Source organism: Callithrix jacchus, chromosome 4 (genome assembly GCF_049354715.1).
Source record: "Callithrix jacchus isolate 240 chromosome 4, calJac240_pri, whole genome shotgun sequence".
NCBI lineage: Eukaryota > Metazoa > Chordata > Mammalia > Primates > Cebidae > Callithrix > Callithrix jacchus.
The window spans coordinates 164,923,627-164,947,032 of record NC_133505.1 but is presented as its reverse complement, the minus strand read 5'-3'; the positions used below and the strand labels follow the sequence as shown (position 1 = coordinate 164,947,032).

At 39.6% G+C, this 23,406-nt stretch overlaps 1 protein-coding gene across 25 annotated transcripts in view; it reads left to right on the top strand.

The window, feature by feature from the left end:
• SERAC1 (serine active site containing 1) overlaps positions 1-23,406 on the top strand; it is an 84,847-nt gene that overhangs the window by 44,449 nt on the left and 16,992 nt on the right. For 24 of the 25 annotated variants that reach the window (XM_035297055.3, XM_078370388.1, XM_008995306.5 and 21 more), the window contains 7 exons: positions 2,071-2,221; positions 3,523-3,664; positions 4,816-4,910; positions 6,314-6,411; positions 7,619-7,801; positions 8,996-9,139; positions 11,063-12,336. In XM_035297055.3, the coding sequence (XP_035152946.1) occupies positions 2,071-2,221; positions 3,523-3,664; positions 4,816-4,910; positions 6,314-6,411; positions 7,619-7,801; positions 8,996-9,139; positions 11,063-11,199 (950 nt within the window). In that variant the 3' untranslated portion in view covers positions 11,200-12,336. Of the gene's footprint in view, positions 1-2,070; positions 2,222-3,522; positions 3,665-4,815; positions 4,911-6,313; positions 6,412-7,618; positions 7,802-8,995; positions 9,140-11,062; positions 12,337-23,406 lie in introns of those variants that run through there. The other variant, XR_004742192.3, reaches the window with a different exon arrangement.

Here is a 23,406-nt window from a genome sequence, read left to right as displayed (position 1 = left end):
ATATAGAGCTACATTTTTTTTTTTTTTGAGAACTCACTGCAACCTCCACCTTCCAGGTTCAAGCGATTCTCATGCCTCAGCCTCCTGAGTAGCTGGGATTATAGGCGCCCACCACCACACCTGGCTAATTTTTATAATTTTAGTAGAGATGGGGTTTCACCATGTTGGCCAGGCTGGTCTTGAACTCCTGACCTCAAGTGATCCACCTGCCTTGGCCTCCCAAAGTGTTGGGATTACAGGCTTGAGCCATCACACCCAGCCCGTTGTATATGTTTAAATTATAGGCATATGACTATAATTTTCAAAAGGGTATCCACCAAACTTCTAGCTTTCATTACTCTGAGGATGTAAATGGAGTTGGGAAATGATGAGAGTACTAAAGCAAGACTTTCATTAGATGCTGCTTTTAGTTATTTCATTATTTTTTGCAGTTAACATGTACAGACAGACATTGCTTAACAGAGGAGAAACATTCTGAGAAATGTATTGTTAGGCAGTTTTGTCACTGTGCAAACATCATAGAGTGCACTTGCACAAACCTAGACAGTAGAGCCTACTCCACACCTAGGCTGGATGGGACAGCCTATTGCTCCTAGGCTACAAACTGTACACACGTGGCTGTGTGTACAGTACACTGTAGGCAGTTGTAACACATGCGAAGTGTTTGCATTTCTAAACCTAGCTAAACATAGAAAAGGCACAGCAAAAATACTGTACTAGAATCTTATGGGATCACCATAGTGTATGTGTTTCAGTCAACAATGACATTTTTCAAGGGTGGAGGGTGTTGGACATTGTGAACATATTTTGTCAACTAAAAAATGCCAGAGATGGCTTGTGCCATGCTTTTTCTTGTGACTTCATTAAAAATAAAGCCATATTTTCATACATACCAATAACTCACTTGTCTGTAGATAGAATTTTAAAATATTCTTATTTTATTATTTTAAAATCTTCAACAGATTTTGGAGAGGAATCTTCTGATGTTATAAATTTGAATATTGTTAAAGAAGTAGTGAGTCTGAAGCTTCTTTTAGGTTATTAAATGCTGGCTTCCCATCATCACAGTGACTCAACACTTGTCATAAAGAGTGGGAGAAGGGCATGGGGACAGCTGTCATGTACTGAGTGCCTGCTGGGCCTGGGCCCACGATTTTCACATACATTAGTTTATTGAAACCTTTCTCTAGCTCAGTTGCTAAATAACTTGACTGAGGTTCCAGAGCAAGTAAGCAGGGAGCAGAAATTTGAGCCCCAGTCTCTCTATCTTCAAGGCCCATGTTCTGCCTTATTTTAAATTAAATAAATTATATAAATAGATTTTCAGTTTAAGTACTTCATAAAATAGCTATAGCAAAAAAAACTAAATGTACCTTTTTTACAGAGCCCGCTTCCACCCTACCTCTCTCCTAAGAGGTAATGACTTTATTATTAGTATATAGATCTTTGTGTGTTTGCATGTGTTTGTGCACATATGTACTTTTATACATATTTATGTATATAAACTTTTAAAGATAAACATATTTAAAAAATGAAATCATACTGGATTTTTTCTCAGTATTATCCATGCATTTTCTGTTTGCCTCCCTTTAAAAAATGTTTTTTCTTCCTGCTCTCCAGATTCTACAAGAGTTTTGTATCTCAAATTCATTATTATTAAATTATTTCTTCATTTGTATTAAAGGCTATTCTATGATTGCTGGTCAGGATGAAATAACTTTTAATCCACAGAGTTTTATAATTCTTGTGAAAAGCAAAACATCGTGGTATTTTGTTCATTTTTGTGAACACCTCTATAATTGCTATTAGTGTTAGGTTTTCTAAATAAAAAAAAAATGGCTCTTAAATCCCTCTTTCCTTCGAGATCCCTTAAGGGGTGTGTGTTTGGAGATGGCATGGTATTATGCCACGGGACTCAGAGGATTGTAGGGCAGAATGGGGTTGGAGTGGTCAGGCTTCTCTGCCAAGGACAGACACGCGAGGTTTGCCTTGCTCACATCACATTCAGTGATTCTTCACAGTCTGCGATGGATTCACATCAGTATTTAGGATACATGTACTTTTCACCAGGCTGGGTTTCCATCATGGCAGAAGCAATGAAATCTCACCACATTATGGAGGCTTCACACGCTGCCAGAATCCTGGCGAATCTAGACCGAGAAACTGTGCAAGAAAAATACCAGGATGGCGTGTATGTGCTGCATCCCCAGTATCGAACGAGGTAAGGAAGCAGAAGATAGTTGCTTTGCCCCCTTTGGGAATGTGAAGCCTAGAGGCCTCAAATTTTTAACTTATTTCTGCATAATTCAGATAAGTTAAATACTTTATAAGTCAAATATCTTGTTTTCTAAAATAGTTTGTCTATAGTAACCTCAGAAGAATTGGAAGTGGTTGTGAAAAGTATGTGAACTAGCTAAATTATCAGGGTTATTTTACAAAAGGCTTCCCCTCAGTAAGGTTGCATTCACTTTTGATCATGCGTCACACTTAAACTTTGTAACACACATCTTTGGTTCAAGGCATTTTCTTTTAGATCTGAGTTAATAACTGATTTGGATTGTAGAAGTCAGCTGAATAGGAAGGAGAGAAGACCTTGTCTTACATGGCAGCCAAATTAGCCTGGGCCTAGAACTCAAGGGACTGGGGAAAGTTCATACTAGTTATAAAAGCATCCATTGAAAGGAAAAAGTTGTAATAAATTTGACTCATGCTCCTTCTTAAGGTTATTTGTGGTCATTATATCTAGTTGTATAATTGCTAAGACAATAAATATAGAAGGGACCACACTGAAAAAAATAACGTATTTCTTGGTTTTTCTTAGGGCACTTTACAAAAAATACCTCAGAAAATAGCAAAACTTCTTTTAAATTAAAAAATGGATTACCTGGTTAATCCATTTTTTAATTTAAAAGAAGTTTTGCTATTATTATAATTTAGAAATAAAATGTTATGATAATGTATTTTATATGTGTTACATAATTGTATGTGTACTATAAATAGCTTGCAACTCACATACTGTCTACAATTTTTAATGGGTCATATGCAAAGAATGAATGTTACTTTGAAATCCCATAAGTATTAGTTTTCTTAACATATTTTCAAAAATCTCTTTTATACATACTGACTTTGAAATTGTTAGTAGCATGTTCTTTAATTTCTTAAATACTTTTATTGATTTGTAGAATATTCTCAAATGGAAGTCTTTAGAGGGTAATCTGACTATGACCTCTGTCACTTCAATGACTGCTAAAGCTCATTACAGTTGATTGTGGTTGGTCTGCCTGACTAGATAAGTCTCTGTTTTTAGAGAGAGAACAGTGAACATGCTTTATGTATGTCTTTGGCAAAGCTCCTTCTAGGGTTCCTCAGCAAACCTGTGTTTATAAAGCTTGCTTTAATTCAGTTTTATTTTATGTCACATAAACCTGCTTAAAGCACCATCCACAGAGAATGCTGTGTAGATTCTTACCAAAGCAATAATGCATTTATTCTGCTTCTTTTTAAAACTCTCTCCCCTATTAGTCAGCCCATTAAAGCAGATGTCCTTTTTATTCATGGCCTTATGGGAGCAGCATTCAAAACATGGCGTCAGCAGGACAGTGAGCAGGCTGTAATTCAAAAGCCTATAGAGGATGAAGACAAATATACGACATGTTGGCCCAAGGTAAGGGAGCTGTGACTTGCTTGTTTTTCTCTTTGTACTGGGATTTTTTTCTATGCAGTTCTTCTTTCCCTTAGGGACATTTGTAGAGGGTAATCTGGGCTTGTCACCCTATGTTGTATAATTTCCATTTGGGGTAATGTGTATGACTCTAAGAAAATAGTAAGTAAAAAATAGGGGCAAGAGCCAGTAATAGTTCACTTTTGTTGTAATAGAATACAAAAGAATTATATAACCACAATTGTATTTATAATAGTTACCTAATTCTTTGACCTTAATAATTATAAAAATGCAAAGTCTTTGAAGAAGTAATTATACTTTGCATTTCTTTCTTGTTTTTTCATTTTTTTTTTTTTTTGAGATAGGGGACTCACTCTGTCACTCAGGCTGGAGTGCAGTGGTGCAGTCCTAGTGCACTGCAGTCTCAACCTCCCAGGCTCAAACAATCCTCCCACCTCAGCCTTCTGCGTAGGTGGGACCACAGGCACATGCCACCACACCTGGCTAATTTATACTTTACATTTCTTTGGTATTATTTCTCCCAAAGAACGTTAACTCTGGAGTGAATTTATTGAATGGAATTCACCTAAAACTCATTTAAAAGTGATGCTGCATATGTGTGTGAATAGTTTCTAGGGCATTGCTCCATTACTACTTATTCTCCTTCACGAAGGCTTATCAAGTAGAAGAATGATTTGTACTTTCTGGTGGCACTGAAGTACAGAGATGATGATAAACCCAGGGTACACCGAGATAGAACTGTGACCATTATTATTAGTGTCTCTGAATTCTCAGATCCAGAATCTGTCGGACTATATCATCTGTCCTGAGATGATAGCTTTCTACTAAATTCTTTCAAAAAGGCAATTTGATGTAGACTTTGAAATGCCTTGCTTTTGGCTATAGCAGGTTAAAATGGAAAATAACTCTCTTGAAACTTTCATTGGCCTTATGCTATATATTGGTACCATTTTGAGACCAGAGACATAAAAAGATAAAATTCTGGAATTGTTTTTACAGTACCTTCAAACCTTATTCCAGTGCCGTCTTTAATTATAGTGCCAGAGGCCTTTAGTTATAAATTTCATTTACTAGGCAGTGATTGCAGTGGTGAAGATTCATACTTGTTCTCACGTACATTTTATTTTACTTAGACATGGTTAGCAAAAGACTGTCCTGCTCTTCGAATTATATCTGTGGAATATGACACCAGCCTCAGCGACTGGAGAGCAAGGTGCCCTCTGGAAAGGTAACAGGCAAATTTTAGACCAGAAGGACAGGGAAGAATTCAGGCTGCAAGTTTAGGCCCTCTGGGATGGGAAGTGATTTTAATTTTTTGGTACCAATGACAGGATTTTCTTATGAAAACAAACAATCTTTTTTTCCTCTTCCTTCTAGAAGGAGTTTGCTCTCAATAAGCAATGGAATAGTAGAAGATTTAGGTATATCATCAATGGTGGGCTGCTAACATGTTCATTTACAACTACTCTAATAGTTAAGGACCATGGATTCTCTAGCAAAGTCTCCTTTTCTATCAGAAGTAAAAGTGATGTTTTTTGCTCTTGTGTCCTCAATCATACTGGCTAAAGGAAGCAAAGAGAAAGATGCTGAGAAATATCAGCTGCTCTATCCCTTGTGTATCCTCTGTGCCAGTAGTATACATGGGAAGGAGTGCTGGATTTCAGAGTTACCGGACTGAGAGTAGCAGGATCCTACCTTTGATTTGCTGTGCAGTCTTAGACCAGTCAGTTAACTTGTCTGGGAAGCTCTGTCTACAGATTGAGAGAGTGGTCTAAATCAGTGTTATCAAACTGCTTTCTGAATGGACCTGTCATAGGTGCCTAAGAAGGGTGTCAAGGTGAGCGGACAAGACCCCAGGTATCTAGAGAACGCTTATATTGAAGAAATATGTCTACAAATAAACAGCTTGAAACTACCAGACTAGAGAGTTTTGAAGTTCCTCTTTAGTTTGAAAATTACTTATTTTGAATTCTCTGATTCTAATAGCATCTTGTTTATGCTAGTTATAAAAGCATGCATTGGAAGGAATAAGTTGTAATAAACTTGACTCATCCTAGTATTTTAAAATAGCATCCTACTATTTCTAAAGAATAAACCAAAATTATGAAAGCTTAATATTTATAGCATAACTACCAGTAGAACTGAAACTCACAAAAGAGACCATAGTCTTTGGTGATACTTTCATTGTCAGGCCTTGGATGAGAAAGGACATCTATATCCTAAGTGTTGGGGGGTGGTTGCAGGGAGACCCAAGTTTGACCTGAAAAGTTGCCTGACACAGATGCTCCAACAGTGTTCATGTAGTAAATGAATGGCCTCTTCTGAGCTTAGATGTTCCTAATTATGCTAATGTTAATAAGTTACAAATAGAGAATGAACTATTTCAGGAATTGAGCAGAGAGATCCCAGACGTGGTGGCTTATGCCTATAATCCTAGCGCTTTGGGAGGCCGAGGTGGGAGGATTGCTTGAGGCCAGGAGTTCAAGTAACTAAGCAGAAAGAATAGGGGTATTTCTAACTCTAAATGTAGCATTTGTCCTGGAGACAAAAGTTCTTAACTCTTAAAAATTAGATAACAAATTGAGGGTATCAATAGCCTCATGTCATGCCTGCTGTTTTTGTTTTGTTTAGAAGGTCCATTGCATTCAGAAGCGACGAACTTCTCAGGAAGCTCAGAGCTGCTGGTGTTGGGGATAGGCCAGTGGTTTGGATATCACATAGCATGGGAGGTAAGTGCAGCTTCAACTTTGTGAAGTGACTGTTGTGATGTGATTTTCAGCCACTGTAGCCAACCTAAAGTTACTGTATCTTTCTGTTTTACTTAATAGTGACCCCCTTACCCTCCGCTAAATTAATCAGTGTGGCTATGACTAGTAGTTTTAAAATTACTACTCTTGTTCTGTTCTGTTCCTTTCTCTAGAAAGGGGCAACCTGTAACAGACCAGTGTAGTGCTTTCACATAGTGGTAATGAATAAATGTGAGAAGCAGCCCGTTTCATATACACCCACCTTGTAAACGTACATGCCTCAGCATTCCTGGATGGCCCCAACGGTGCCCCTTTATTCTTTCTGCTCCCCTTCACCATTGCAGAGTCTGTGGTCACTTTAGTGCCCATAGTCCCAGACCTTGGGTGCCTGTTCACACTAGGCCCAGAGCTGCTGAGGTGCAGGTGTGATTGAGTATCTGTTCTTGGAGTCCTAGCGGTTGCTTATGGAACTGCCTCCCCTGCGACTCCCTGAGTCCAGTTTGAAATTTTCACCATCCACCTTGCAGAAGGCCTTTCTGCAGTCCGTGGCCTAATTTATCTGGTGAAGCACTTAGGATTGCCTCTGAGGCGGGGCTTTTTGCCATGACAAAGGTGGGTATAGCCCTTTGTGTCCTTAAAGACCCACTGTCATCATCTTTGAGATCTTTGTGTTTCATTATTGGTTCCAAACCCAGGGTAGGGGGATGGAAGAGAAGGCATCTCCGGAGAAACAGTTCCCATGAAGCAGTTCCCTGTGTTCTCCATGGGGGACTGTGTGCTGTGGGATCACAGCACCGACCTATCAGTGTGGTCCTTAGTGGGCCGCCATGGCAGGCTGAGAGACCAGCCACAGCACACTCATGTCCTCAGGAAGCACCCAGTGCTGTGTGCCTCACGTTCCTGCAGTGGGACAGTAGATCCTGTGAGACAAGGATCTGCCCTATGAATGGGTTTCTAGAATCTTACCTGTTTCTAGACTTGCACTATCAGGATCAGGAGTATGATGAAGTGTTAATATTTTAAGGCCCTCTTTCTTATACTACTGTACTGAGAATTATTGTTTAAACCATTTTTAAAAAGAAAGCATCTCTTTTTATGTATTTATTTGGCTTTTTTTTTTTTTTTTTTTACAGTACTAGAGGGAAGGAAAATAGCTTATGCATGGTTTTTCTTCCTTGTCTGTGGCTAGGTCTTCTTGTCAAAAAGATGCTGTTGGAAGCCTCTAAGAAGCCAGAAATGAGTACTGTTATCAACAATACCAGAGGAATAATTTTTTATAGTGTCCCTCATCATGGATCACATTTGGCTGAATACTCTGTTAATATTCGCTATCTTCTCTTTCCCTCTTTGGAAGTCAAAGAACTCAGCAAAGGTAATACTTTCTGTCATAAAGGAAATTGGGGTTATATTAACATCAGTTATACAGAGAAGAAGAAAAAAACCAGTTTCTTCCTTGAATATATTATCTCATTTTATAATTTGTATATAATTGTGTTTAGACTACTCATGGAAGATTTGGGGCTTGGGCTTGATTTTTCTTTGATAATTTCTCATTTTGTTCTTAAGCCATTATTTACTCAAGCATTATAATAATTTTATCTTAAATACTTAAAATTAGAAAAATCACATAATGTTTTGCTTTTAAATATTATTCCGAATTACTGATAAACAGCTTTTCCCCATGAGTGGAAAATCATCAACTGTTAAAATGTAAATGAAACTTTGAGATTGTTAGTTTTAATTTTAAAGTACTCTATTTGTTTTGAATAATAAGCAATTTTCTCTCTGGAACACCTGTGAATCAGAATTTGGACTCCCTGGCTTGAGCCTAAATATACCAGGTGTCTTTTTGCTCATATTTTCTCTTTGTTCCACTTTATGGAGAATCTATCAGTTTTTTTCTAAACCTTCTGTTGGACTTTCCTTTTGTGGAGTCAGATTTTGTTTTCCACACATGCCTTCTTTCCTGTGTCCTGGTTGTTCTGCACTCACGTCCTCTTGTCTTGTGGCTCCTTTATCTTTTTGAATAATTCTAAAGATCCTAAGTAGAGGGTTTGTGAGTTCCCTTCTGTTCCTCATCTAGCTGCTTTTTCTGTGGCCAGCTTTTCTGTTTGCTTATCTGATCCGCTCTTTTACGTCATAGGCCTATCTGGTGCCTCTTGGTTGCCCTTTCATACATGAGGGTGAGGGATGGGAAGGGACAGGCACTCTGTGATTGTAGACAGGCTTTGTTGATGGGAGGCTGGGCTTTGGGGTGGGTGTAGTGGTACCATCATTACACTGGAGGATGCCTATGGTCCCACACAACCAGACTGCCCTGGGAACTGCTCCTGCTCCCAGTAATGTGATAAAGCCTCTCCTGCTGCTGACTGTCCTGTCAGTTCTTGGTTTTAGCTTTTTCCTTGAATCTTAAAGGCTTCTTGACAGGGGAGAAAATAAACATGTGTACTCAAGCCACCATCTTGAATCAGAATTCTAATTTCCTCTCTAAATTGGAAAGTTTAATGCATTTTATTATGAATTGGGTAAACAACTTGTCACAGTCTTGTTCTGTATAATTTTACAGATTCTCCTGCGCTTAAAAAGCTACAAGATGACTTTCTAGAGTTTGCTAAAGACAAAAACTTCCAGGTGCTGAATTTTGTGGAAACACTACCAACTTACATTGGCAGCATGATTAAGCTCCATGTGGTGCCTGTGGAATCAGCAGGTATTCACTCTTTTGAAACTTGTTGGCTGTTAGATGCTTAATTGTACCTAGAATTTAATTGTAAACATCAATTTTTATATCTAGGTTCTCAGTTTTAGGAGATAGTTCATGAAGATCTAGATTTGAATTATTTTCAACAATAGAATTAAATTTCTCTGTAAACATATAATGCGGGCATTACCCCTCCCCACCCTTTATGTAACTGATTAGATGAGAAGGGTTAATTGGTTAACTCTAAGTTAGTCGTCAACAGTGAACTCTATTGCAGTAAAGAAAGCAAGCTCTTCTATCAGCTAGATTGAAAGGGGCATTTATTTAATAGACCGATACTTGCATGCAGAGCCCTTAAGAAAATCAACTAGAAGTGTGGAAGCTTTCGTAAATAGAAGATCCATGGGGAATAATAAAGCTCCAGAAATATTCCAATCGGAAAAACTAGTGTTGAAACACAATTTCTTCATGATCCTGGGGTTGAGAGAAGTGGCCAAGGCCGGCTCTCTAGTGTCATGTAATGTCTTAAAGATTCTTTGAGGGAAGAGTTGCTAGATCTTAACTGTCTTCAAAGCTGCATCTATTACTCTGTACAGAGTAGATAACCCCATACGTTTCACCACTGAATTGCTTTTGCCTCACCTGGCCACGTCTTCAGCTTGCTGGTTATCTCTGGGAACCTCTGAGGCTAGCTTAGGTGCTGTCCTGGTGGTGCCCAGCCACATCATGGGTCCTTCAAGCTAGGGACAGCGTGCATCTGGAGTGCTGCCAGATGGTTCTTTTGTCTACATAATGAGTTTTGTCCTAACTTCATTATATGTTATCTAAAGAAAATAAAAAATGTGTCATACTTTGCAGTAGAACTGAAAAAAGTTTTATCTTAAAGTAATATGCAATAGGGTGAGGAGTTACTATTTGGTAGTTGAAGAACTTGAAGAGTTCCAGGGAACAGCTGCCAGTTGTTTTTAAAAAGGACTTTGGAAGCTTAACGCAACAGCAAAGTTTTTTGTTTTTGTTTTTAAGAGACTGGGTCTCACTTTGTCATCCAGGCTGGATGACAGTTGAGTGGTACTGTCATAGCTCACGGCAGCCTCAAACTCCTGGGCTCAAGGGATCCTCCCACCTTAGCCTCTTGAGTAGTCAGGACCACAGGTGCACACCACCACACCTGTCTTATTTTTAAATTTTTTATATAGATGGGGTCTTGCTCTGTTGCCCAGGCTGGTCTCAAATTCCTGGCCTTAAGCCGTCCTTGGCCTTCCAAAGTGCTGGGATTACTGGTGTAAGCCAATATGCCTGGCCCAAAAGTAAAGTTAATATCATAGACTAGCTGCTTGGAGTGGCATAGCCTTGTCCTAATACTGTTACCAAGAGGCTCTTCTTCTTCTTTATAATTGTCACCTGCATTCCTCACTGAGGTGGCCTCCCTAGTACCTCTTCCTGCTTCCACACAGGGGTCTTGGTTAGCCTGAAATATCTCAAGCACTGAATCATTTTTACTCTGGAAGTGATCATTGGGATTTAGGTTTATAACGGGTCCCATGTGAGACATTCCCATTCATTTCATCAGAGAAAGGAGCTTATTAGGAAATTTATAACAGAAACTCTGAGTAACTTAGAAATAACCCACAAGTATAAGAAGGTTTTGAAGATGCCAGTGCGGTCTGCTCGCTGTGAAATAAGGAAGTAGGCTAGAACACACAAAAAGTTTATGGAAAGCCTAAAATTATGGTTATACTGACTGAGAATCCATTCCTGCATGTTTTATCAAATGTAGTTTAGCTACAATCAAGCTTCAAGTTCCTTTATCTTGTAAGAGTCCCTTGTCACAACCAAACCAAAATCTAGAACAATCCATTTGGCCTCTTTCAGTATTGCCAAGCGGAAAGCCTATATTTTTACTTAGGTTTATTGACTTTCTGTTTTCTTCAGATTTAGGCATTGGAGATCTAATTCCTGTGGATGTTAACCATTTGAACATTTGTAAGCCAAAGAAAAAGGATGCTTTTTTGTACCAACGTACTTTACAATTCATCCGTGAAACTTTAGCCAAAGACCTTGAAAACTAACAGTTGTCCTCTTCCAGTTTTTGTATGTGAGTTCAAAGCAAGAAACTTGGTGTTCTGTTTCTCTTTTTAAGCTCTCAGCAATCATGCAAACATAGTGATCATAGCGTCAACATGGTCTGGAGTGTGTTGCAGATTACAGAACATTGTTCTCCCTTCAAGAGCTAAAGCACCAACCCGGAAGTGGCAGGCACAGAAGGAAGGGCTGGGTTGGGTTCCTTTGGTATATAGGAGTCCCTTTGTGCCATTTTTGGTTCAGAGTGTTGGGCCTGGTGACTGGAGCAAAGCTGCTGTGATAGAGTGTCCTTTTCCATCTGTGACTTTCCTGGTGCATCCAGGAAGGGCACAGCAGGTTCTGAGGGGAGAGCCACCATTAACTCAACTTACCATAAAAATGCTATTAGGAGAGTACCTAAAATGGAGAGAAGAATGAACTAGAACATTCAAGACTCTCTTAGTTCTGGGTATTGATTTGAGGTACATTTTTAAAACGTGTCAATTTTTTAAACTTTTAGTTTTTAACTTTCAGTTTTTTCTGGAGACAGAGTCTCACTCTGTCACCCATGCTGGAGTGCAGTGGCGTGATCTCAGCTCACTGAAGCCTCCGCCTCTGGGGTTCAAGCGATTCTCCTGCTTCAGCCTCCTGAGTAGCTGGGACTACAGGCAAGTGCCACCACACCCAGCTAATTTTTTGTATTTTTAGTAGAGATGGGTTTCACCAAGTTAGCCAGGATGGGCTCGATCTCCTCACCTTGTGATCTGCCCGCCTTGGCCTCCCAAAGTGCTGGGATTACTGGCGTGAGCCACCGCACTCAGCCTCATTTCTACCTTTTATCTGACACATTATTATTGGTGTTAACTTTGCTAGACCTGCTCTCCTGCATGGGACAGTTCCTTGTATCTATTTTAATATTGCTGAGAACAAACTTTTTCTTTTTTAGAAAAATTCTAGCTTATAATAACTCTTTCCAGACTGTAGTTACCTATGCTTGGAATTTGTCCTAGACAAGGATAAAGTAGCTAATCCATTATTCATCAGAGTATGAAATAAAAGTATTCTCAGCCATTATATGGATTAGCAGTTCTTAGTATCAAGATTCTCAGATTCTCTTTGGCTAAATAAACCTTTTTTCCTTCTCATTTGTAAGTGGTGTTAATTGACCTCTATAGCATGGGAGAAGTAGGAAATCATGTTGATGACTTTTTTTTCTTTAGAGTAACAGCATTATTGAGATATAATTTACATACCATAAGATTCACTGTTTTAAAGTGTACAGTTCATTGGGTTTCTTTTGTTTAGAGACACAGTCTCACTCTGTTGTCCAGGCTGGAGTACAGTGGCATGATCATAGCTCATTGTAACCACAGACTCCTGGGCTCAAGAGATCCTTTTGCTTCAGCCTCCCAAGCAGCTAGGACTACAGGCACATTCCACCACACCTGGCTAATTTAAAAAAAAAAAAAAAAAAAACTTTTTGTAGGGACAAGGTCTCACCATGTTGCCCAGGCCTCAAACTCCTGGTCTCAAGCCATCCTCCTGCCTCAGCCTCCCAAAGTACTATGGTTATAGGTCTCAGCCACTGTGCCCAGCCTCAATTCAGTGGTTTTTAGTATAGTTCACTGAGTTGTGCAACATCATTGCTATCTAATTTCATAATGTTTCATCATTCCCAGAAGAATTAGGGAGTTCCCATACCCATTAGCAGTCATTTCCCACCGCCACTTTCCCCAGCCTGTGGTAAACACTAATCTATTTTCTGTTTCTATAGATTTGGGCATTTTACATAAATGGAATCATACAATATGTGGCCCTCTCTGCCTTCCAGTAGCATGTTTTCAAGGTTCATTTATGATATAGCATGTATTAGTATGTCATTGCTTTTTATGGCCAGCGACTCCACTGTATGATATGCCATGTTTCTTTATCCATTCATCAGCTGATGGACATCTAGGTTCTATTCATTTTTTGTCTATGATAAATAATGCTACCATGATTATTTGTGTACAGATTTTTGTGTGGATAGATTTTTTGATTCTGTTGGGTGGAATTGCTGGTCAAATGGTAAGTCTATGCTTAACATTTTGAAGATGGTGGACTTCTGTAGTTTGGGATAGTTAGAGCTAAAACTGGAGTGCAGCATCTCAAGGGAAATGGGTCATCAATAAACCCTATCAATACCTAATTGTTTGATTATACAACAGCCTAGCAAAACCCAGTTATTTTATTATGTAGATATGGCAAATATGACAGTTGCTAACAACAAATGTACTAGCTGATGTGATGATAACATGGGGAGAAGGGGTAGATATGTTTAGAACAATTAAAGAATCTAGATGAAATGTCTTCAATTGATCAAAGAGCTACGAAGAAAATAATGATTTGTTGAGAGAAATAAATCATTATTTTATCTATAGAAATAGAGTCCAGGAGGCAGGGCGTGGTGGCTCACGCCTGTAATCCCAGCATTTTGGGAGGCCGAGGTGAGCAGATCACCTGAGGTCAGGAGTTTGAGACCAGCCTGGCCAACATGGTGATCGCTGGCCATAAAAAGCAATGACATACTAATACATGCTATATCATAAATGAACCTTGAAAACATGCTACTGGAAGGCAGAGAGGGCCACATATTGTATGATTCCATTTATGTAAAATGCCCAAATCTATAGAAACAGAAAATAGATTAGTGTTTACCACAGGCTGGGGAAAGTGGCGGTGGGAAATGACTGCTAATGGGTATGGGAACTCCCTAATTCTTCTGGGAATGATGAAACATTATGAAATTAGATCTCTATTAAATTAGATCTCTATTAAAAATATAAAAATTATCCGGGCACGGTGGCACGCACCTGTAATTTCAGCCACTTGGGAGGCTGAGGCAGGAGAATCACTTGAACCCAGGAGGTGGAGGTTGCAGTGAGCCGAGATCGTGCCACTGGGTTCCAACCTGGGTGACAGAGCAAGACTTCATCTCAAAAAAAAAAAGGAAATAAGAGTCCAGAAAAAGACAAACTGAAGAGAAGACCAGAAAGCAGACTATGTTGGCTTGAAGCAAGGGTGCCACTCACATATTTGGTAGCCCCTATTACAGACAAAAAGCAAGTCCCCTGTGGGCAGATAATATTTGTTTATTTGATAGAGGGTCTCTCTGTCACCCATGCTAGAGTACAGTGGCACAATCACAGCTCACCAGATAATTTTTAAAAGGCATTTCCTCTTCCAGCATATGGCTTGGAGCATAGAGCAGGGATTTGTATTTCTGATCCCACTTTACGTCTTTAGATGGGTCTCTTTGTACAAGGTCCCACTTTGAGGTTGCAGAGCCAGAAGAAGCAACCAAGAAATGGAGCTATGGTTTTGGCAAATTCCCAACGTAAGAGGGACAGAAGTTAAAGACCAGTGCTTGCCAAGAGAGTCTGATAGTCCCAAATATATTAAACTGGGACTGAAAAGGGCTATTACACAAAGTAAGGATGACCTAGAAGCAACATACTGTGCTCATGACTCCTGGGTGATTCAAGAAATCTCAAGCCCACCACTTGAGTTAAGAGGATTTCAGACTGGTAGTGTCTCCAGGCATCTGACAGAAGCAAATGAGGAAGATATATATTCACCCCAGCCTTTAAATTATTCCTACAAATAGTTTTTCAAATGCCATAATCAGTGAATAAAGATAACCAGGCATACAAGGAAATATGATACCAGGAATGAGAACAGCAGCAGAACAGACCTCTCTGCCAAAAAAATTAATAAAAACAAAACGACTATGCTTAGCTTTTTTTTTTTAAACACAAGGTTGAAATATCTTCATAAACAGGCTTATATAATGACTTAGATTTTAGAAAGTCTAAAACAGATTCAACTTAGAAACAGATTCTAGACAAGGAAACTAGTTGAAATTAGATTGCACCTGAACAAAGTTTGTGAACTGGAAGAAAGGTCAGAAAGAGAAAGTATTCAGAATGTAGCGCAGAGAAACTAAAGGTAGAAAATATAGAAGAGAGGCGAAGAACATAGACAAGTAAAAAGAGTCTGCCATAAGAGGGTTACTTCATAGTGGTAAAAGATTAAATTCAGGCCAGATGTGGTGCACTTTGGGAGGCCGAGACTGGTGGATCACTTGAGGTCAGGAGTTTGAGACCAGTCTGACCAACATGGCGAAACCCCATCTCTATTAAAATTATAAAAATTTCACTGAAAATACAAAAATTCTACTAGAAATACTAAAAATACAGGCACGGTGGTGGATGTCTGTAATCCCAGCTACTTTAGACACTGAGGCAGGAGACTTGCTTGAACCTGGGAGGCGGAGGTTGCAGTGAGCAGAGACATGCCACTGCACTCCAGCCTGGGTGACAAAACTAGACTCCATCTCTAAATACATACATATATACATAAAAAATTAGCCAGTCGTGGTTGCATGCACTTGTAATCCCAGCTACTTGGAAGACTGAAACAGAAGAATCGCTTGAACCTCGGAGATGGAGATTGCAGTGAGCCAACATCGTGTCATTGCACTTCAGCCTGGACAACAGAGCAAGTCGCAAGACAACAAAACAAAAAGATTAAATTCACTAGGAAAATGGTAAATTTTAATTGTGTATGAATGTGAGTACATGGTGTAAAAATTATACAAAAATGGAGAAAACTACAAAAAGAAACACACCACAGGAGATTTTTAACACACCTTTCTTGGCCTGCTGGAATATTTAGAGCCCTATACTGTATCCAAGTAATAGAGAATATATGTTCTTTTCACATTTGACCAGATATGGTCAATACTTACTTAGCTCCTATGGTCAAATGAAGAAAAATGAACAGTGAAATAAAACCAAAGAAAATAGATGGAAGAATTTTTTAAAAACATAAATGAAATAATAAAAAAAAATTGCATAGAATCTCCACAAAACTAGAAGCTGATTATTTGAAAAGACTAATAGTTGACAAACCATTAGCACCATCAAGTAAAAAAAGGCACAAATTGCCAATATTAGGAATGAAGAGGAACTATCACTACAATACACACATTAAAAGAGGATATTCCCAGTGAAAGCACAGAGGTGAGTGGATGCCACATTTCCAGACGGATCTTTATTGCCCACAGACCAGGAGATTCCCAGGCAGAGGAGCCCCACGGGTTGCCGGCGCAGCTGTTTTGGACAGCATGGCTGTTTTGCCGGTGCCCTGGCATGGCGGCTCTCCATACAAAATACACTGGTCTGGTTGACCTTTTAAGCTGGCAATTGGAGATCCAGGAAGGCAGATTAGCCCATTCATCTAATTAAACAGGACTGAAACAAAGAAACAGGCCAGGAGATTCCCAGGCAGTGCTGTTGTTTCAGCCGGTGCAGTGGGTCGCTGCATGCGAAATCACACAGATCCCAGCGCCCTTTCAGCAGGCGATGGGAACACGTGGGAGAGAGTCAACCATTCAGCTTAAAAAAAAAAGGCTCTGAGGCAGGGAGCCCAGTGATCAGGCTTGGCAGGTCCCACCCCCACAAAAACAAAAACAAAAAAACAGCAATGGAAACGCTCTGGGTTGAGAGTTTCATGGCAAGCATAGCTGAACCCAGGACGGTGCAGCTCGGTGGGGGAGGAGTGTCCGCCATTACTGAAGCATTCCACCCCTACGGAAGTAGTCCGCCGTTGCTGAGACAACCTGCCATACAGAGAGAGTCCGCCATTACAGAGGTGGGCCACCATTGCTGAGGCAGTTCTAACCACACCCATATAAACAGGACTGCAGGGAAGCTCACATGGCAGCAGGGCGATGCTGGCAGCAGGGTGGAGCCCACACGAGCTCAGCAAAGCCTCTGCAGGCAGACAGTGACTAGGCTGCCTCCTTGCTGGACAGGGCAGCCCTGGGGGGGAAAAAAAAAGGCAGCAGCACAATGGATACTCATAAATAAAGCCATAACTCCCTGGGACAGAGCACCTGGGGGAAAAAAAGGGGGTTTAATGAGTTCTGCTGCAGCAGACTTAAATGTACCTGCCTAGCAGCTCTGAATGAACAACGGAGCTCACAGCTCAGCACTTGAGCTCCTATAAAGAACAGACTGTCTCCTCAAGCAGCTCCCTGACCCCCATATATCCAAAGAGTCACCTCATAAAGGACTGATCAGACAGACATTTGGCGGGCATCATTCTGGGACAAAGATAGCAGCAGAAGAAACTGATAGGAACCCTTACTGTTCTGCAGCTGCTGCAGGTGATCCCCAGGCAAGCAGGGCCTGAAGCAGATCTCAGCAGTCCTACAGCAGAGGGGCCAGTCTGTTAGAAGGAAAACTAAGAAACAGAAATAACTTCATCAACAATCTGGACATCCACTCAGAGACCCAATCTGAAAATCAGCAACTACACAGACAACAGGTGGATAAACCCACAAAGATGGGAAGAAACCAGCGCAAAAAGGAGGAAAACACCCGAAACCAGAACATCTCTCCTCCTACAAGGGATCACAACTCCTCACTAGCAAGGGAACAAAGCTGGATGGAGAATGAGTGTGATGAAATGACAGAATCAGACTTCAGAAGGTGGGTAATGAGAAACTTCCATGAGCTAAAAGAATGTGTTCTAACTCAATGCAAAGAAACTAAGAACCTTGAAAAAAGATTTGACGAAATGATAACAAGAATGGACAACTTAGGAAAATGAGTGAATCGATGGAGCTGAAAAACAAAATATGAGAACTTTGCAAAGCATGCACAAGTTTCAACAGCTGAATTGACCAAGCAGAAGAAAGGATATCAGAGGTTGAAGATCAGCTCAATGAAATAAAACAAGAAGGCAAGATTAGAGAAAAAAAGCACAAAAAAGAATGAACAAAGTCTCCAAGAAATGTGGGACTATGTGAAGAGACCTAATCGACGTTTGATAGGTGTACCTGAATGTGACGAAGAGAATGAATCCAACCTGGAAAATACTCTTCAGAATATTATCCAGGAAAACTTTCCCAACCTAGCAAAGCAAGCCAATATTCAAGTCCAGGAAATACAGAGAACACCACAAAGATATTCCTCAAGAAGAGCAACCCCACAGCACATAATCGTCAGATTCACCAGGGTTGAAATGAAGGAGAAAATGCTAAGGGCAGCCAGAGAGAAAGGTCGGGTTACCCACAAAGAGAAACCCATCAGACTCACAGCAGATCTCTCGGCAGAAACTCTACAAGCCAAAAGAGAGTGGGGGTCAATATTCAACATCCTTAAAGAAAAGAACTTTCAACCCAGAATTTCATATCTAGCCAAATTGAGCTTCAGAAGTGAAGGAAAAATAAAATCCTTTGCGAACAAGCAAGCACTCAGAGATTTTGTCACCACCAGCCCTGCTTTACAAGAGCTCCTGAAAGAGGCACTCCACATAGAAAGGAACAACCAGTACCAGCCATTCCAAAAACATACCAAATGCTAAAGAGCATCAACAAAATGAAGAATCTGCATCAACTAACGGGCAAAACAGCCAGCTAGCATCAAAATGGCAGTATCAAATTCACACATAACAATATTAACCCTAAATGTAAATGGGCCAAATGCACCAATCAAAAGACACAGACTGGCAAATTGGATAAAAAGCCAAAACCCATCAGTGTGCTGTATCCAGGAAACCCATCTCACATGCAAGGATACACAAAGGCTCAAAATAAAGGGATGGAGGAACATTTACCAAGCAAATGGAGAGCAAAAAAACAGCAGGAGTGGCAATTCTCGTCTCTGATAAAATAGACTTTAAAGCAACTAAGATCAAAACAGACAAAGAAGGACATTACATAATGGTAAAAGGATTGATAAAACAAGAAGAGCTAACGATCCTAAATATATACGCACCCAATACAGGAGCACCCAGATACATAAGGCAAGTTCTTAATGACTTACAAAGAGACTTAGACTCCCACACAATAATAGTGGGAGACTTTAACAATCCACTGTCAATATTAGATCAACCAGACAGAAAATTAACAAGGATATCCAGGACTTGAACTCAGACCTGGAACAAGCAAACCTGATAGACATTTACAGACCTCTCCACCCCAAATCCACAGAATATACATTCTTCTCAGCACCACATCACACCTACTCTAAAATTGACCACATAATTGGAAGGAAATCACTCCTCAGCAAATGCAAAAGAATGGAAATCATAACAAACAGTCTCTCAGACCACAGTGCAATCAAGGTAGAACTCAGAATTCAGAAACTAACTCAGAACTGCACAGCTTCATGGAAACTGAACAACTGGCTCTTGAATGTTGACTGGATAAACAATGAAATGAGGGCAGAAATAAAGAAGTTCTTCGAAACCAACGAGAATGAAGACACAACATACCAGAATCTCTGGGACACATTTAAAGCAGTCTCTAGAGGAAAATACATAGCAATAAGTACCTACATGAGAAGAATGGAGAGATCCAAAATTGACACCCTATCGTCAAAATTGAAAGAGCTAGAGGAGCAAGATCAAAAATACTCAAAACCTAGCAGAAGACAAGAAATAACTAAGATCAGAGCAGAACTGAAGGATATAGAAACATTAAAAAAACTTTCAAAAAAATCAATAAATCCAGGAGCTGTTTTTTTGAAAAGATCAACAAAATAGACAGACTACTAGCCAGACTGATAAAAAAGAAAAGAGAGAATAACCAAATAGATGCAATAAAAAACGATAAAGGGGAAATCACCACAGAACCCACAGAAATTCAAACTATCATCAGAGAATATTACAAACAACTCTATGCACATAAACTAGTAAACCTGGAAGAAATGGATAAATTCCTGGACATTTGTGTCCTCCCAAGCCTAAACCAGGAAGAAGTCAAAACCATGAATAGACCAATAACAAGATCCGAAGTTGAGGCAGCAATTAAGAGCCTACCACACAAAGTCCAGGTCCAGATGGGTTCACAGCCGAATTCTACTAGACACACAAAGAGGAACTCTTACCATTCCTCTCGAAACTATTCCAAATAATCCAAAAAGAGGGAATCCTTCCCAAATAATTTTATGAGACCAACATCATCCTCATACCAAAACCCGGCAGAGGCTCAACAAGAAAAGAAAACTTCAGGCCAATATCCATGATGAACATAGACGCAAAAATCTTCAATAAAATACTGGCAAGCCGATTGCAACAGCACATCAAAAAGCTTATCCACCATGATCAAGTAGGATTCATCCCGGGGATGCAAGGCTGGTTCAACATATGCAAGTCTATAAACGTAATTCACCACATAAACAGAATCAAAGACAAAAACCACATGATTATCTCAATTGATGCAGAGAAGGCCTTTGACAAAATTCAACAGCCCTTTATGCTAAAAACCCTCAATAAACTCAGTATTGATGGAACGTATCTCAAAATAATAAAAGCTATTTACGACAAACCAACAGCCAATATCATACTGAATGGGCAAAAACTGGAAGCATTCCCTTTGAAATCTGGCACTAGACAGATTGGAAGTTCTAGCCAGAGCAATCAGGCAAGAAAAAGAAATAAAGGGTATGCAGATAGGAAAGGAGGAAGCCAAATTGTCTCTATTTGCAGACGACATGATAGTATATCTAGAAGACCCCATCATCTCAGCCCAAAATCTCCTGAAACTTATAAGCAACTTCAGCAAAGTCTCAGGATACAAAATCAATGTGCAAAAATCACAAGCATTCCTATACACCAATAACAGACTTAAAGAGAGCCAAATCAAAAACGAACTGCCATTCATGATTGCTACAAAGAGAATAAAACACCTAGGAATACAACTAACAAGGAATGTAAAGGACCTCTTCAAGGAGGACTACAAACCACTGCTCAACGAAATAAGAGAGGACACAAACAGATGGAGAAACATTCCACGTTCATGGTTAGGAAGAATCAATATCGTGAAAATGGCCATACTGCCCAAAGTAATTTACAGATTCAACACTATCACCATCAAGCTACTAATGACCTTCTTCACAGAACTGGAAAAAACCACCTTAAACTTCATATGGAACGACAAGAGAGCATGCATAGCCAAGTCAATTCTAAGTAAAAAGAACACAGCAGGAGGCATCACACTACCAGACTTCAAACTATACTACAAGGCTACAGTAATCAAAACAGATGGTACTGGTACCAAAACAGAGATATAGACCAATGGAACAGAACAGAGGCAGCAGAGGCAACACAACATATCTGCAACCATACAATATTTGATAAACCTGACAAAAACAAGCAATGGGGAAAGAATTCCCTGTTTAATAAATGGCGTTGGGAAAACTGGCTAGCTATGTGCAGAAAGCAGAAACTGGACCCTTCCTGACACCTTACACTAAAATTAACTCCAGATGGATTAAAGACTTAAACATAACACCTAACACCATAAAAACCCTAGAAGAAAATCTAGGCAAAACCATTCAGGACATAGGAGTAGGCAAGGACTTCATGACCAAAACACCAAAAGCATTGGCAACAAAAGCTAAAATAGACAAATGGGACCTAATCAAACTCCACAGCTTCTGCACGGCAAAAGAAACAATCATTAGAGTGAATCGGCAACCAACAGAATGGGAAAAATTTTTTGCAGTTTACCCATCTGACAAAGGGCTGATATACAGAATTTACAAAGAACTAAAACAGATTTATAAGAAAAAAAAAAAAAAAGCCCATTCAAAAGTGGGCAAAGGATATGAATAGACACTTTACAAAAGAAGACATACATGAGGCCAACAAACATATGAAAAAATGCTCATCATCACTAGTCATTAGAGAAATACAAATCAAAACTACATTGAGATATCATCTCACACCAATTAGAATGGCAATCATTAAAAAATCTGGAGACAACAGATGCTGGAGAGGCTGTGGGAGAAATAGGAACACTTTTACACTGCTGGTGGGAGTGTAAATTAGTTCAACCATTGTGGAAGACAGTGTGGCGATTCCTCAAGGGTCTAGAAATAGAAATTCCATTTGACCCAGCAATCCCATTACTGGGTATATAACCAAAGGGTTATAAATCATTCTGTTATAAAGACACATGCACACATATGTTCATTGTGGCACTGTTTACAATAGCAAAGACCTGGAACCAACCCAAATGCCCATCAATGATAGACTGGACAGGGAAAATGTGGCACATAAACACCATGGAATATTATGCAGCAATCAAAAATGATGAGTTCGTGTCCTTTGTAGGGACTTGGATGAACCTGGAGAACATCATTCTCAGCAAACTGACCCAAGAACAGAAAATGAAATACCGCATGTTCTCACTCATAGGAGGGTGTTGAACAATGAGAACACATGGACACAGGGAGGGGAGCACTACACACTGGGGTCTGTTGTGGGTAATAGGGGAGGGAAAGTGGGGGGTTGGGAGCTGGGGAGAGATAGCATGGGGAGAAATGCCAGATATAGCTGAAGGGGAGGAAGGCAGCAAATCACACTGCCATGTATGTACCTATGCAACTATCGTGCATGTTCTTCACATGTACCCCAAAACCTAAAATGCAATTTAAAAAAGGATATTAATAAATACTTTAGGCCAATATTATTAAATTTTTAATATAAAACTCCAAGGAAAATACAGCTTACCCAACTTGCCCATGAAGTAGAAAACGGTTACAGTTTTATACCTATAAAAGGAATAGAATAAGTGATTTAAAAATCCCACAAACTATAGGCCCAAGTGAATTCCATACAGTATTCCTTACTGGTCAGGAAGGACTAGCCATATTTATTACTTTGAGATTATCAGTATATTCTTACTGCTGAAAATCATCAGAGAACATTTATGACCTGTATTTTATGTCTTAAAATTAGCTTAGAACAAACCTAGACAGGACTTGATGGTAAGGGCTACCAGAAGTTTGAGGAGGAAACAGTTCCAAAAGTATCAAGTCCTTCCGGTTAAAAGAGTGTTGTCTCCAGCTCATTTTATGAGGTTAACAAAACATTGATACCAAAACCATTCGAGGACAGTATAAAAAAGGGAAAGTTACAAGCCGCTCTCACTTATGGATGTAGCTGCAAAAATCCTAAGCAAAAATATTGACAAGCTAAATCCAGCATTATTTGAGGATAAAATAATCTGCCCAAGTTGGAGTTACACAGTGAATGCAAGGTTTGCTTGGTATTGAAAGATCAATGTAATTCACCACATTAAATGAAAGGAAAAATCATAATTGTTGCAACACACACAAAATATCTGATAAAATTTAACCACTATTCATGCAAAAGAT